Genomic DNA, 17,774 nt, shown 5'->3' with positions numbered 1-17,774 from the left:
CATTAAGATGTTCCGGACACCCCTGTGTATTAGGATATACATCCCTCTTCTCTCCTTTCATTACTATGAGTGAGGAGTTGCATTTTATGCTTTATTTAACATCAAATTATAAAGGTGCTGTAAATGCGACCTGCACATGTGTTTAAATATTACAGCCTACTTCTGTACGATCTTGCACATTTTACTGAGCATCAAACTAAACATGAGTTGTTACAATGTAGGCTAGCTTAAAACACGCTTTTGTCTGTAAATGCTGTCACACGGACCAAAAAACAACTGGCAGGGAGATACGCGAGCTGCACGAACACTTGAAAACGGTTGCACCTGCGTTTCAAGACAGCATCGATGCTGACTTGCTCCTGGAGGCGTGGTAGCCCCTCTCCCTAGGCACTTCACTCGTCTCAAAATTCGTTTCGGATGATACTTAATGTGGCGGACCCTCGCGTGAACGCGCAAACGAAGTGGAAGTGTGTAGGACTATGGGTTAAGGGATCCGTTTTGGAAAGGGCCATTGTGTGTCCTCACAATAGGTTGTGACTGGAGTTCATATTGGGGTCAAGGAAGGTGTCGAGGTGTAGTAAAGGTATGTGTAATGTCAGACCCAGGGGGTCAGGATTTGGCTGATTAGCTTCGCCGATTAGCAAGGCACTTCCTCGTCGCCATTTTCCAGAAATATATCATGTCCGGTGCCGTTTTTCCTTCGTTTTCCTCATGCTGATTGGTGGCTGTTCCACTCTCAGCTCATGCACGAGCTTAGTGTGGGCACGAGCTCTCCTTCAGTACCTTACGTCAATCAATAACCTGGCACTTCATTGGCTAAGTAAAACGGCACCGGAAACAAGACCCTTGAAACGCCATGTTGAAGCCTGAAAAAATCGTTCAATTTTGGCACTTTTCACTAGCCTAGCATTCCCATTGAAATGAATGGGGGCGGGACTTGTTCACTTTCTCCAGTTCTTATAATAGGCGCGTTCAAGTTGACCTTTTGCAGCAGCGAGATTTGCCGGCGGCAGCAGGGGCAGGGATACAAACGCTGCTATGAAGTTGTACACTCTCTACTTCCCGTGGTCTAGACTTGACCATGTGACGAATCACGAGGCACGGACCCGCACGGACTCTTGTGGATATGGGGAGGCATCTAAACACCTGCACACACGTCAGGGATGTAAAAGCCAATTAGGGCAAAGACCTGACGTCATGAAGGCAGGGTCTAGGCTCCGCTGCTCTCCGCAGTACCTCCAGACCGGCTGCTCTTTTGCGGAGCAGCCGCCTGGCCACGCCTTGCTCCCGCGATAAGTTGAGGCCATGTGATACCGACTGCCGAGTCGAAAACACGCCCATCTAGACCATCGTGGACAGATTTTTAACCACGTGCATCTTGTGCTGCGCAGTTTTTGTGCTGCGCAGCCAACTTGAACGCGCCTAATACCTCCATGGTCAGACCTGTCTATCTGTCAAATCAATCTCACCTGCTTCCATTTGGAGGCTACTCCTCGAGCCATCAGCACCATTGCCTGATTGGCTACCTCACCTTTGGAGGTCAGTCCATCTATTCTGTCAAAACCACGGTTGTAATCCAAGTGCTTTTTAATTGCCATCTCGTCAAAAATCAATGACACTGCCAGCTGGGGTGGCATCATGGTTTTTGCCATTAATTCCATTTGATGTAGAATGGAATGTAGAAAACCTGGCTGCAATGCAATAGATACAGTAAATAGATAGATAGATAGATAGATAGATAGATAGATACTTTATTGATCCCCAAGGGGAAATTCAAGAATGCAATGCAAAGCAATTCTAGCCTGTTAGTTGAATAAGCATAATGCATTACAAACAAATGTCAACAAATGTTGATATAAATCTTACTTTGAAAAGGCCAACATTCGAATTAATGAATCTTTGGAGGGTTGATTGCGAAGGCAGAACAAAATGCCTCCGCAAGGTCCGGTAGGCATTTGGACTGTGGTGGAATATTTGCACTCCAAGCTGCTTGACCGAGGTGGGGAATTTTCTGCCTTTGGTGTTTTGGGCAAAACTTTTTATTTGGAAGCTCACAAACTCAGCTGATTCTGGTGGAAGATGTGTCAGGGCATCTGCCAGATTTTTTTTTGGCTTGTTCAGCTGAAAGTCTTACATTAGAAAAAGAGGTTGTTTGTTTTAGTGAAAATAAATTGTAACAATAGTAATTCCCTGAAATGTTGATACTCTTTTTTGATTGATCAAAAGGCTGGATTGCTGTACTAATAGGGAAACCCACTTTGCTTTAAGGTCTCTTATTTGACCTTGTAGTTTCCTCTTCATGGCCCTCTCTCTCCTAAGCTGCATTTGTGTGCGTTTTTGAACTTCCCTCTCCCTCCGTAGCTGCTGCCGGAGTTGCGATAGCTCTCTCTCCATTTGGAGCTCTTTCCCCGACTGTCCCTAGTGTCAAAATTGTCACATAGTTTTATCTACACAGAGATATTGTGATGCCAGGTTTATCCATCACCAAATGGCAATCACATACACTGATTGAAAGTCAGCCTTATGACACGTCTGACACTTGCTAATCTACCGTACTTATACTTACTTCTATTATGGCTTCTGCTATGTCTTCTACTTCGATTTCTGCTTGGTCAGTGTCTTCTATTTGGTCATTCACTGTCACTCTGTCCTCTCCTTTAAAACATGTCTGTATTGTATTACGTTCCCATGTGATTCATTATTTATTTATTTTTTAACTTTGATGTTGTCTCTTTGTTTTAGGTGCTGAAAATGCTGGTCAGATCACTGCCTTCAGCCAACCAAAGGGTGAAGAGATCCTGCTCTCCTGCACTCATACTAATCCATTGCTGATATTAGTTACTTAAAAGACAATAACAGTATTTTCTTTTGCAAATGCTTAACTACCACTTAATGCAATCTATTTTATTGTGTCCTGTCTCATGCATTTAACCGGGCCACATATGCATAGACTCTAGAGTCAACACCTACCCATATTGCTGTGTCTCTGCAGGACACGTCTAGTGGCAGTTGATGGAGGGGGGTTGGGGCAGTTCATAATGGTGGGGACAGCATTGTCTGCAAGACGCTTTCTCTTTTGCTGTAAATACATGAACATTATTGTGCTATTCCTTTCCCTGTGGTGGGTAAACTACAGAATGTGGCTATGTAGGTGTTAAATTGTGAAATTTGTTGAAAATGTGAATCTCAAATAAAACCATACCATATGGACAATCATGCCCAGTTCGAAGTGAGCCTCACATACTCCATACCCTCCTTTCCTTAGGCTTTCATGTTGTGAGCAGATGGACAGGTCGGCTCGCCTTATGTTAACAAGCCACCTTTTTCTTCTAGTTGTTCAATAGTGTGGTATAGGAAAGAGAAATGTCAGTGTTTATCCTATTGTAATATGCGTGGCAGTAATGGGCCCAAAGATATGGTTGGTGCTGCTGCCTTAAAAAACATCAGAGGTAAGGATAATTAAGTAAGTAGGCTACACATAGAATATTTAGGTGTGTTAGCTAACTGTCCAGATGATGAAATATAGCCTAATCGCTTAACACTTGCACGAATAGCCGGCTACCCTAGCCTACGATGTGTAGGCCTACGGCCGTATTATACTGCCGATTTAATTTGTGCTTGCGAGTTGCGACCCGGACACAAGAAACAATGCTGATGCACTTGATTGTACTACATACCTGTCTACGTCCTGCGGGAAGAATAAGACAGAAAGGTGTCGGTTATTGCACCCAATTGCAGCACAAAGTATCGGCATTTTTGTGATTGAATGGTCAACAACGGTCACCTATTCTACAGAACTTTCGTCTACCCATAGATCGCGTGACAGTGGGCTACAGAAACAGACAGACAAGTGGCAAACAAAGTAGTTTTTCTCCTTAACTGTTTATTCAAAAAACACCATGTCGATGCCAGAATGTAAGGAACATATGTGAATTACAGAAAATGCATTAACATTTGCAATATCGAACTGTATAAAATAAGGCTGGGGCAAATTCTGAGAAAAAAAAGATTTCTTCCATAGGGTTACATTGTAAAAAATCTCCTGCAAGTCTCCTAAAAAGGCGTGGCGCGTCCGAACATACGTCATAGGGAACAGGAAGAAGCCTCCTGTGAATCGTCTCGCTTTTTCAACCGTCTCTGACTGTACCAAAGATCCTCCGCTTTAACCCTCTCTGACTGTACTCAACTTTTCCCGCGCCTATCGTCTCGCTGGAACTTCAAAACTTAAAATGGCTGCAGGGCTGTCAGGACCGATGTGTGGTCTTCCGAAAAAGAACGGTTTTCTCATCTTGAAGGCTGAATTTACTAAATGGAAACGGTAGGAAGTAATCATCTTCTTTTCTCAGATTAATATGGAACCATGTTAAACTATCGTTAGGCTGCAAATGTTGGAAATGTGTGTACGTTTGCAAAGCATCATGGGATTTGAGTTCTCTAACTCGGAATTTAAGATATGTACACAGTCTTGTACAGTCTCGCTTTTTTTACATTTTCTGTTCATTTTTTCACTCGAAATTATAAGTTATATGCTTATGAGTCACATCGTAGCTGGTTAGCCTAAGGCATGGTCTAAAACTCTTTATATCCAGATTTTTCCAGAAGTCAATGGGAGAAATGAATGAGAAATTTACTTCCGGGTAAGCACCTCTCTCGGAGGAGGGGCGGGACTGTGGAGCTCTATTCCACCTGACATCTCACGCATCTGCGCTCACAACAGGGAGGCTATGCGTGTGCGTTCTGTTCGCGTTGCGTCTTTGTCAACAATTAGCTTCCAATGTTTATTAAACGCATAGGGGCTACATTCACGCATCCGTTGCTGATCAGACACGTTTTAAATGCGTCTCTGGAAACACCTCAAGATGCGTTAGCATCTGTGCCTGATTTTTAAACTCAGTTGTAATTCAATTCACCTTGACCCCCCCCCCCCCTCCCTAAATATTTTCTCATCGGATCTGAACGAATCATGTAAGTCACCTTTTTTTTTTTTTGTTGTTTAAAGGTTATTTTTTTTGGCTTTTTATGCCTTTAATTGGACAGGACAGTAGAGAGAATGACAGGAAGCGAGTGGGAGAGAGAGCTGGGGTGGGATCCGGAAAGGACCCCTATTTTTGATTCAAAACGGCGAATTTCGCCGAAAGGTGAGGAGTTTTCATGCCTGAAAATAAAATAAAAAAAACATTGAAAAAAAAAAAAAGAGAAGACTGACCAATGCGAGATAAACACGGACGTGACGTAGTTCCCGCCATGGGTGACGGGAGGCTGATAGATTGCAATGTGTTTTGGAATCACATTTGCCATTGCCATTTGAATTTTAAGACACAAAGAGCGTGACAAAGTCCTATGCAATAACGGGGGCGCTATTTCTGCAAACCGGGCAAAACATTTTGCCAAAAAATATTCAAAATGTCTTCAATATATTTTTAAAAACATTTTCAAAAAACAATTCAAAAAACATAATTCAAATAATTCAATTCTACATTGAATTTTGAACATTAAATTGCTAAAATAATTGACAATTAAATGATGAAACTGAATATTGAAAATTGAAATTCAAAATGAATTGCCATTTGAATTTTGAGACTAAAGTACCATGGCAAAATGGAATGCAATTCAATCCATGTTTATTCACATTTTTAACCAAAATAAATCATATTGATTTGATGATTGCATTGTCACTTTGAATATTAAAATACATGTTGAAAGAAAGTATTGCAAATTGTAATATTAAATTGCATAATGAATTAGCAATTGCATAATGTAATGTCTTTTAGAATTGCATATTGCAGAATGCATTCTCATTTGAATTTTGGAACACGCTTCCATAGAAGACACAGGGCCAGCAGTCAGACTACCCTACTACACTATCAAAGTAGCACTGCGCACCAGAGCCAGTAGGTGCTTCTCAACATGCCTCCTCGATCCTCGATGCTCTAGGGGCGTTCCCACTGATCTATAACACTGGATAGACTATCCCATTGTTGCCGTCCCCTCATTCTTTATGTAGATCTGTGAGGATCGAGGAGCGAGGGAGGATGTATAAAAGCCCAAATGAGAGGCACCCAGTGAGTGCACGCATTGAAATGTGAGAGGTATGTATCAACTCGTCTTAGTTAAGGAAATAACATAGTTTAATATGAAAAAACGGTGAAGGGTTCCTTTAACGGTAGCTAAGTCATTGCTAAAGAGACAAGTTTCTTTTCTCATTAGGCAAGTAGCCGTATAATAAGCGGGATAATGTATAGAACGCAGGTCATTATCAGGAAAATAAGGACCCCGACGCGAAGCGGAGAAGATAATAACCGTTCTAAACATTGTGTGATCACACTATTGGCTGGGTTAAAAACAAACTTTGAAAATTTAACTGCAGCTACTTATATAATAGCATACTGGTATCAATTTATTTGTGACTCTGCAAGGCAAAACCAGTCGCTTTGCGCTCGATGCTACAGTGGGTATAGTAAGTATTCACACCCATGCTAAAGTTGACTAAAAAGAGGAATATAAAATCATCTTTTGAGAATTGATTGTAATGCCTTAATTCAAAAAATGAGTAAAAATCAAACCGCTAAGGACACAAATTTTCTTTGTGAAGAATGTATCGTAAATAGATAAATGTTCTTCCTTAAATACAGGTTGCATAAGTATTTGACCCCTATGTTAAATTCCCATAGGAGCAGGAGGATTTTTTTATATGTTTTTCTTTTTAAAGGCCATCTATTTCATGGATCCAGGATATTATGCATCCTGATAAAGTTCCCTTGGCCTTTGGAATTAAAATAGCCCCACATCATCACATACCCTTCACCATAGCTAGAGATTGGCATGGTGCTTTTTCCAGTTAGCCTATTAGCCTGTTTGATTTGCATTGAGATGTTTGTTTCTGATTGGCCGAGAGACGTTCCATGAGTTGAAATATCCCACGATAATCCACTCGGACTTTTCACAGCTAATAATAAATCACTCCGCGATACAATGTCAAGTTGTGAAGTGTAAAACGAACTGTCACGTTGCATCCGAGCTGAAATACATAGGCTCAGAACATAGAATATGACGGAGGTGGATATTAGTTTTTCTCAAATGCTAAAACACAAAAGCCAATCCTCTAAACCAAATGACCAGTTGTCTAAACACATTTACTAAATCTAGCCTCAATTTTTCAATACCATAAACACATTTCACACGAAGACACAATTCACAAAACACGAGCTCTGTTCTCATAAATCTAAGCACATTTTTCCTTGCTAAAACACATGTTGCAAAACATATTCTCAAATGAAAGCTCATGTGATGCAAAATGCTTGCCACAGTCAGCAATAACTGAACACAGTGAACACACCTGGCGTCATTCATTACACACAACGACTCAAAAATGAAGACACTTGTTGCTAATGCGCACAGTGACAGTGGTGTGTGTGTGTGTGGTGTGAATGAAAAAAGTAAAAGAACTTCACACCCTGATCACGTTTTCTGTTGTGTACTGTTGTGCGCAATAGATTCTGTTTTTTAAGCATTGAGTTGTGTTACAGTAGTGTACTTGGAGAATTTTCTGTACTCTTCATTATGAAACTCACAACTCTAAATGAAGAGCTCTTCTCCAAAACGCTATAAATCCATTTTATAGACATTACTGTACTGTAACAAATCATGTTACTGTATTTACAGTAATTGTGTGTTTCAGGTAATAAAAATGCAGTTGTTTTGTTTTTATTGAGTAAAGATAAATTACTGTAACTACTGTAAACATAACCCAATACAGTTTCACTGAGATTACTTGAAAAACAAAATGTAAAAAATATATTTATAAAAATTAATTAGTAAAATGGTGGATATAGCGTTTTGGAAAAGAACTCTTCAAATGCCTAATCCTCTGCAGAGATCTAAGAAGATCCGTTACTCTAAAGTTTTTAAAATTGCCATGCATTGGCAGTTAAACAAAGAACCTTCTCACAAATTGAGCATTGTGTTTTCAATTGTTTTGCTGTAGTGTGTAATGATGTTTATAGTGTTTACATTTTTGAAAGCTTCGAGCAGCTCTTTTGGTGTGAAAGTTTGAGTTTTGAAGTGAGAAGGTGTGGTTGTGCTTATTTAGCTTTAGAAAAGGGTATTGTGTGTAGACATTGGGGAACATGGAGGAAATGTTTGTGAAATGTGTTTTAGCATTTGAGAAAAACTTTAGCTAGTTGGATGGCATGTAAGCTAAGTAAAATAGTGATGTGTCAAAGCTAAAAGCATGTCCTAACCAGATGCAATGCGATGCGAGCTAACGTGTATTAGGTTGCTTTCACACTAGGTCCGTTTAAGTGGACCGGACCCGACCGTAGTTGGTCTGTGTTCACATTACATGTTTGTCTGCGCACCTGGGTCCGTTTGCGTCATAAGCATCATGCTTCTAGACCATAGTTCTAGACACGAACTTCGAGAATTCTGTTTACATCACTTGGCAACACAGCGGTAAAGATTCTTTAGATTCTTCAGAACGTTTGCTTAGCAACCTGCTCCAGGGTTCTAGCGAACGGTTGCGTTCACACTATCAAAAACAGCCGAACCAGGCTGTTTAAGCAATATAGCACGGGTTGTTGCTGGATATTCCCACGGGTGTTGTTGCCTGCGCCACTCGGCCTCTGGCCTCGAGGCTACGGCCGAACAACACCCGTGGGAATATCCAGCAACAACCCACTCCCACTCGTGCTATATTGCTTAAACAGCCTATGGAAAACAGCTGTCTGGTCAGTGAATCCACTGAATTTATGGGTGATCGTGTCGCTAACATCTGTTAATAACGTCTGTTAACGTGATTAACATAATTCCGCCGTCGTGTTCGACTGTCGCATTGCCCACCTTGTGTGACGGTCTTTAAATGGAACCCTTTCTCTGTTTCTCTTTCTATTCAAATAGATGGCTCACTTTTCTCTTCCCTGTTGCACTTATCTCGCTCTCTCACTTTTTTAGTAAAGTAGTAGAGATCCAGTTGAATGGAGAGACACAGAGAACAGGTTCCTTTTTTAAGTTGCTGTAAGAGTAAAGGGGCTTGATTACACTACAGGTGCTTGATAATGAATATCAATAGAAAGAGACAGAGGCTGTGTCTCAAACCGCATACTTAAATAATAATAATAATAATAATAATAATAATAATAATAATAATAATAATAATAATAATAATAATAATAATAATAATGAAAAGTGAGTTGATAAAGATTCTACACAACAATTATGTCTACTTACACCATCTTTACTTTACAGGAAGGCACTTTAACCGTACAAGTTCAGTACAAAAACAAACAGGTGTGGAATGCTGTTAAATAAGGTTTACTTGGAATGAAACCAATGCTGTTTTCTTAAGGCATAGATAGAATTATAAATCACAACTTCTAATTAACAATATGAATTTACAGAAGGCATCATATGCAAGATTTATATGTTGTTGTATCAAATTAACTGAATATAAAAAAGCACTAAAATGTCTGATGTGACATTCATCATACAGTATGTCACTCATCGATTCTGTCTATAGTCTCTTAGCTAAGACATACATTTTTATTGAAAAAAAGTTGCTGTTTCTCAGAGCTTCATGTGGATTTGAAGACAGGGACATAAAGCACTTGAAGAGCAGAAATGGGGGATCAGCTGGGCTAGGCCAGGGCCAGTTTGAGGTCTAGCAGCAGCATGGAGCCGATGACTGCCTTCTCTGTGCTGACTCTCAACTGTGCAGTGCTAGCTTTCAGCTCCACACTAGCCAGAACCAGAGCCCCACTACTGGCCAACTTGGCTGCAAACCTAAGAAGCAACACATTACATGCAAAGTTAATGGAACCAAACACTTCCAAAGTAATAGCAACACACAACTAAAAAAAGAGGCTTGCAGAGGCTATGGTGTCTCCTGCACAGAACCATAAAACAGCATTTAAATGTTATTTATGTAGAGCTCCTCTAGTCACCCAAAGCACTATTCAGAGAAGGGGATACCGCAATATACCCACCATCACTATGTAGCACCCACCTGGGTGATCCATAGTGGCTATTTTGCACCAGAACACTAACCAGACACCAGCTTGAGAAGGAGAGTGAGGGAATCAATCAGCAAATTACACTGTGGGGCTGATTAGGTGGCCAGTTGGAATGAGCCAGGTTGGTCATTTGGCCAGGACACATGCCATTAGATTTGTTATTGCCTTGGTTTTTAACATTTTATAAACATGATGCCAGCTCTTACAGCACAATGTCCCGTCACTGGCAAGCCACACCACTCCATCTGCCATCTTGTTTTTGTCTGTTTCACTTTTGCAAATTAACTGTTAATTTGTTTGTTTATATCTTGATGTCTGTGTGTGAAGAACTTTGGGTTGCACTCAAAAAGCGCTATATAAATGCTTTAAACTGCATATTTTACTGCACTGGGGAATTAGGATTGAGCTGTTGTGTAGGAAAGACTGCCTCCCCAATTGCCGGTGGCTCAGAACTGTTTTGTTGTTTGTGATTGTTTCTTAAATTTCATTTTATCCTTAGTTGACAAATAACTTACTCAAGCTTTAGGAATACACTACAGCATAAGAGCTCTCAACGAAAAGACTGATGTGTGAAAATTAAGCTAAGTGGCAAAGGTCATGACTTTCAGGGGAGTTTAACATTTTTGCAGTTTATGTGAATGGAGAGAGTGAAACTCTGTCGTTGTTGTGAGGTCATCTCACCTGAAAATACCATCTTCATTAGATGGAACCACACACATGTTGGCTACTGTCTCCACCTTTCTGCAGATTGGCTGACTTGATGTGTTTTCTGACGTCAGGGTGATTGTTGCTGAGGTTTCATTCATGCCAAGCAAATTACCTGTGGTAGAGTATAACAAAACATGTCAATGTTGTCTAAACTTCAAATTAGACAATCCTACTGTATGTTACAATGCACACTTCACCCACACACATACACTGCCCCTTAAAGGAACACTTCACCGTTTTTTCATATTAAACTATGTTATTCCCTTAATTTCAATTTCAATTTCAATTTAATTTCACTTATAGAGCGCCAAAACATTACACATGTCTCATGGCGCTTTACAGAGTGTTAAACATTCAAAGAGAGCCCATGAGTAACAGGGGCAAGGAAAAACTCCCTAGAATTGGAGATACATATAGGAAGAAACCTCAGACAGATCCACGACTCAAGGGCCCAACCCATCTGCCTGGGGTCAGTTACAGCAAAGTCATTTGTAGTTTGAAAGTTACAATGACAATGAAGGTTCAAATAGTCCAGTGTAGGGAATAAATTGTCCATTAGTAATCCATTAGTTATTTCGGAAAGTGATGGGTCGCTAGGATGCGTGGGCCAAGGATTCGGGCAGGGAACGACAGCATTAAGACGAGTTGATACATACATTAATTAAGACGAGTTGATACATACCTCTCGCGTTTCAATGCGTGCACTCACTGGCTCTGGCGCGCGGCGCAACTTTGATAGCATTTAGCGGTAGAGGTATGTATCAACTCGTCTTAATTAAGGGAATAACATAGTTTAATATAAAAAACGGTGAACTGTTCCTTTAACCCTCCAACCCCTACATACATACAGTACACCACTATTACCCCCCCCCCCCTTTTTTTTTTACTGTCCCACCACCACTCCACCCAAGACATCACACATACCCATAGGCGTAATTTGCGGGGGGGTTAGGGGGGTTATGACCCCCGCAAAAATCAGATCCAGCTAATATAACCCCCCCAATATCAAATCAAAAAATAATAATAAAAAATTATTATCAAATTATAAAATATTCTGAATGAACAACTTTAGTTTCTTTTCTTTATTCATTTCATTTTCCAGCAAGATAGTATCATTTTTTTTAAATATTCTGAAATGTACCCCCCTGCCCACCGACTACTTGGTATTACCCAACCTGCGTTCTCTAACGAAAGTTTGTTTACTATTTTGCGCAGTCGCTGGGATGAATGGTTGGAGAAAGCCCTCAACTCAGGTGGGAAGATTAAAAAGACGTTGAAAGGCAGCCAGACAGCATTTTTTCATTGTTGGTTGACACCAACCAAAAATAGGAAAAATCCTGACCAAATGGAGGTATACCCCTATTCTATTGCTAAGTTAGCTGTTAAATTAGCTGATGATTTGTTGACTGGAGTTGGCTGGCTAGCCCTATGAGCCCGACGGACGCAAAGTGCGTCAAAAACACACCCATTTTTCTCTGTTACATTGCTCCGGGATAATTAGTCACAGCGAGATGAGACCTATATTGCACGAAAGAGCAGAACCGGGGCTTTCCAACGAGACTAGACACTTGTCTGTACGATCAAGTATGAGACTAAAATAAAATCATGAAGTTAAATCAAAGTATATCATATTTGCAGTCTTTGCTCTGCATTCACCCAGGCATCCAGTACTCTCGCTTGAATTACACGTGAACCCGCCATCGGAAAGATATGGCACGTATGTCAGATGAAAGAGGAGAGCTAGAGCTATCCACAGATGCCAAATAGAACCTTCTAGGCCATGAAACAGACGAAGTGACAGCAAAATCATAACTTCATTTAGCTCCACTTACCCCATGTTTTTGTGTGGCATAATAGCCTATGTTCATAATCCAATGTTATCATGTGTTTCAGTTTCTCTATGGCAAGTCACGTTCATAATACGGTTTTGAGATCCTAACAAACTCCTGTATGGTATCTAATTCAAGACTCATATTGCATCCAAATTTGTTCAGATCAGCAAATATGCAGCACAAAAAGTGTCAAAAAGTAATTTCTCATCACTAAATAAAAATTGCCATTTATTTCTGGAAGGCACACACCACGTATTTCTGTAAATTGCTCAGCCCCAAAGTAGGCTATACCCAATATGGTTCTTATTGCAAGACAGGCCTACACAACCATGCAAGTCATGTCGAGCTGTCAGCTTGCTGTGGTGAGATACATGTCAAAATGTAAGAATGTGTATAGTATGCTTTTTAAATTTGTATTATTTAAAAATCTAAATCAAATCAATGCAAGTATTAATACATGTATAGATCTGGGTAGCCTAGACTGTGCTGAAAAAAAAAAAACAATATGTAGCATGTGTGAATGGCACTTACAATGACCAGGATAAATGCTTCTAACTGAAAATGCCCTTAAAACAGCTTAGGGCTCATAGGGCTAGTGCAGGCGCGCACTTTATACACACAAGACGGTCCATGTGAGCACACTGAATTTAACTACTGTGTCATTATGGCACAAACAGTCAAGTGAACAGCTTAGCCTAGCCTAAATCATCATGATGTATTTCTAATAAAGGAACAGCAAATTAGCATGTTACCTTTTGCACAAGAAAATTATTAAATAAATAAATAAATTGATAAATATGCCGCAAGTTTAACCCCCCCAATGGTAGACCCAAAGTTACGCCCTTGCACATACCTGTCCTTAGGATTCCCTTGCCCCACACGCACGCACGCACGCACGCACGCACACCTCCATCATATGCTACAATGTTACTATGTTCTGAGTATTTCAGCTTGGATGCAACGTGACAGTACATTTAGACTTCGCAACGAGTTTGGCGAATTAATATTCAAGTGTGATACGGGCAACACATTGGAACTACTTCGAAGGAAGCCTGTTATACGAAGTTAATGGCCACCCCTTCAGCCAATCAGAGAATCCCATTGTTAAGGGAGATAAAGCCAAGTTAATGGACTGAAGCAAGAGGTTCTCTACACAGGTTGTAATTAGGACTAAGATCCCTAACTAGACTTACAGCGCAGCAACAACTCCTAGCATCCAGTAGTATTTAGATCTTTGAAATAGTTGTGTGGACAAACAAATGAAAGAGGATTTAGAAGAATGCTCAATTTTTTTTTCCATTATGTACAGTATGTAGTAGTTAGTAGTGATTTTAGTTTAATGCCCTTTCTGGCGTCATATTACCAGACCTGCCAACCTTGAAAGAATTTTAAGAGTACCATCCCCACCCCCATCCCCATATTCAAAGGGCGTCAATGATCCTACACTTCAAATTTCTTTGCAAAATCTGACTAAATTAATCCAAGTAGTGATGAGCTACAAAGTATGAGTGAGAAAGGACAAATTGTCTTCAGCCACCTGAAACAATGTTGAAGCACTGTGGACAATTAGAGCAGTGTGTACAAATAGATACTTTATTAATTTAGGAATGAATCATGGTGATCTCACCTTGTTCTTTTTGGAAGTCCTGCTCAGTCATAGTAACAGGCAGTAACAGCTCTCCCACAGCTGGCTGAATAGAGACACTGAACTGGTCATCTTTTGTGCTGCAAAAGACCATTTCAATTGTAAATCACACAGATATGTGATTACACAAAACAAATCTTTAGTGTTGCTATAACAAACAACATTATATACAACTAGTCAACATATTTATTCATGTTTACTTGAATGACATAATCAGCTTTTAAACTTTTAGAACTGTATGTGCAGAGCCTATTAAATTCAGATTTAAACATGGATTTGCTTTATGTACTTTTAATGTAAATATAACATTCCTATTTGGGGTTATAAATCTCCATTCATATGAATAGGAGCTTGATCTTGTTGATCCAAAATAATTGACTGGTGGTGTTACCAACATGGCTTCCAAATGGCAAGACTTGTCTGACTTGTCATTTGTCAAATAAAAATGTCAGTGAGTTTAGAGTGAGAATTATAGAAAGTAATGACAAGTAATGACAAGTATCATGATAAGTAGGTCATGAAAATCAGGCCAGTTTTTTTGTGTTCTGCAAACAAACCAACCAGCCAACCAACCAACAGACAGACAAAGGTGAAAATCTCCTTGGTAGAGGTAATAAAACAAGACCTCTTACCATAGCTGGAAGCTGGCTGCCTGTGTGGAATCCTTGAAATCAATTCCAATGGAAACTGTGACTGACACATTCGGCTCCAGGTTTTCTAGGCGGGGAAAATAAAATCACTAAAATGTATAATTTGATAGCAACATATTATACTCACTGCTTCGTTGAATTTCGTATTGTGATGCTAGAATGACAAGGTATCGATTCAAATGGCATGTGGATGGGTCTGAAAATGTTGGGGCACCATATAGTAAGCTTACTACTACCATAGACCAAGCGGTTTCATGTAACAGCATGACATTGCACTTTACTATTATTAATATCAGCACTACCTCCACAGTATCTATGCACCAGGCTTGTGCACAATTCCGAATTTTAGAATTTGCCTCCATTCAATTCATGAGTTGGAATTTGAATTGAATTGGCCCCACCCCACAGGAAGTTGAATTTGAATTGAAATTGGAATGACAGGAAGTGGAATTCAATTCATGACAATTCAAAACAAATTCACATGTCACATAACAAGAATGTGTTGAATCTCACACACATTCAGTTCAGGGAAAATTACATTGGAAATGTAATTGATTACTGTTTTCAATTATAAATTGTGTGTTTGTTGAGATCATATCTGACATTTTGTGAAACTTAATTGTTAAACACTGCAAAAAAGGGTGTCTAAAAACAAGATAAAAACACTAAATCTGAGGTAAAAGGTACTCAAAACAAGTGAAATTTTCTGTCCATGCAGCAAGATAATTTTACTTGACAAGATTTTGTGAATTAAGATAAATAAAAAAAAATCTAGCAATAAGCATGTCTACAGAGGTATTTGGAAACTTAACATAAGCTGAAATTGCTGTTTTTAAGATTACTTATAAATATATTTTTTACATCCCCAAAATAAGTAGAATATACTTAATATAAGCATAAAATGCTGGTTGTAAAATGAGGTTACTTAAATTTAAACAGCCTCAGATTATATTCCTTTTTTTTTGGAAGAATATTTTCTGGACTTTTTACCTTTATTCAGATAGGACAATGAAGATAGACAGGAAGCGGGTAGGTGAGTGAAAGAGTTGGGGAGAGATTCGGATATGACCGCAGGTGAGATTCGAACCTGGTCCCCGTGGGTAGTTGGACGAGTACAAGGTACTAATGCTGTAACCTGTTGCGCCACAGTACCACAGCTTGTGACAAGTCTAGATTGCGTATATTTAAAGTTGTTACATAAATTGTTATAAGCATAAACTGCTGTTTTAAGATGATATCTTAAATCTTAAATGTCATCTTAAATTAAGTCAAATTTTCTTGTCACTTAATCTTAAAACAAGCTTTATTTTGATGAGAATTTAAGGGAGAGATGTAAAAGATCTCATTTTAACAGTATTTACCTCATTTTAAGATTTCATGCCTATTTGAGACAAAAAAAGATAGTGTAAAGTTGAACACGCTTCAAACAATATAAATGATCTAACACTTCTAATCTATTTTTTTCAAATTCACGCTTCAAACAATATAAATGATCTAACACTTCTAATCTATTTTTTTTTATCTTGATAAGAATCAAATAATTTGCAGCGTACCCTTATATTATGTATATGAATTGATTTGAATTTCATTGAATTTCAATTCTACTTCCCTTAATTCAAATTCGAATTGTAATTCTGCATCCTGTTTTTGACCTCAATTCAAATTCAATTCAAACTCAAGAATTGAATTGGAATTTAGGAGTCATTCTCAATTAAATTCTGAATTTTGCACAAGCCTGCTATGCACTGTTGTCTGTCTGTTGTGTCATCACTGTCTTTGTCTAGCTGCACTATATGTATTGAAGAAAACACACACTGTATTGCTGAAACAAATTCCTATATGTTTTTTACATAAATGGCAATAAAAGTACCTTGAACCTTGAACCTTGAACCTTGAACCTTGACATATACTCATACCGTAGGTAGTCATATTCTTTTTTTTTTTCAAATGTATTTTATTGAGCATTCAAGATATACAGTGCCCTCCACAATTATTGGCACCCCTGGTTAAGATGCGTTAAAAGCCTTAAAATAAATAAAATTTTTATTGTAGAAGCATACTCTCACACTGAAAATTGAAGAAAAATGTAACCTTCAACTCAAGTGAATTTTAAGGTGGGAAAAAAATCCCTGACTGAGAAATAATTATTCTTCATAAAATCACCTGTTTCACAATTATTGGCACCCCTAACAATTCCTAGGAAATAAATGTAATTAAAATATTTCTGTAATTTCTGTAATTTCTACAGTAGTTTCCAAAGTCAATCAGAGTATGTAGGAACATTTATTTAGTAATTCATAACATCCTGTTTCCCTGGGCTATAAATATGACGTGGCACAGAGGCCATTTCTCTTCAACATGGGAAAGACAAAGGAACACACTGTTCAAGTAAGGCAGATGTGTGTCGACCTTCACAAGTAAGGCAATGGCTACAAGAAAATAGCCACTCGCACACCTGCCCATATCTATGGTCAGAGGAATCGTTAAGAAGTTTAAAACAACTGGAGCAGGGGTAAACAAGCCTGGAAGAGGACGCTTTGAAATACCAGGACATTTTAAATCAGAATCTGGTGGCCTCTGCCCGGAAGCTGAAGATGGGTCGTCACTGGGTCTTTCAGCAAGATAATGACCCGAAACATATGGCCAAGTCTACACAGAAATGGTTCACCAGACACCGTATCAAGCTCCTACCATGGCCATCTCAGTTCCCAGACCTCAACCCCATTGAAAACCTGTGGGGTGAGCTGAAGAGGAGAGTGCAGAGGAGAGAACCCAGGTCGTTGGATGATTTGGAGATTTTGTGCAAAGAGGAATTGTCGAAGATCCCTTTTTCTGTTTTCTCTAATCTTGTGAAACATTATAAAACAAGATTAGGTGCTGTTTTATTAGCAAAAGGGGGTTGTACAAAGCATTAACATCAGGGGTGCCAATA

The 17,774-nt window shown here is 39.2% G+C and overlaps 1 protein-coding gene across 1 annotated transcript in view; it reads right to left on the bottom strand.

Annotated features, from left to right (window-relative positions):
- Nucleotides 1-9,293: 9,293 nt before the first annotated feature.
- Nucleotides 9,294-17,774, bottom strand: part of ap3b1a (adaptor related protein complex 3 subunit beta 1a) — a 90,140-nt gene continuing 81,659 nt past the window's right edge. The window contains exons 24-27 of the mRNA XM_062554609.1: nucleotides 14,825-14,909; nucleotides 14,175-14,272; nucleotides 10,689-10,827; nucleotides 9,294-9,777 (exon numbers count right to left, since the gene is read on the bottom strand). Coding sequence (XP_062410593.1) covers nucleotides 9,633-9,777; nucleotides 10,689-10,827; nucleotides 14,175-14,272; nucleotides 14,825-14,909 — 467 coding nt within the window. The 3' untranslated portion in view covers nucleotides 9,294-9,632. The remainder of the gene's footprint in view (nucleotides 9,778-10,688; nucleotides 10,828-14,174; nucleotides 14,273-14,824; nucleotides 14,910-17,774) is intronic.

Source organism: Sardina pilchardus, chromosome 14 (assembly GCF_963854185.1).
Source record: "Sardina pilchardus chromosome 14, fSarPil1.1, whole genome shotgun sequence".
NCBI lineage: Eukaryota > Metazoa > Chordata > Actinopteri > Clupeiformes > Clupeidae > Sardina > Sardina pilchardus.
The sequence above is the reverse complement of the archived record's forward strand: the minus strand, read 5'-3'. Positions and strand labels throughout refer to the sequence as shown.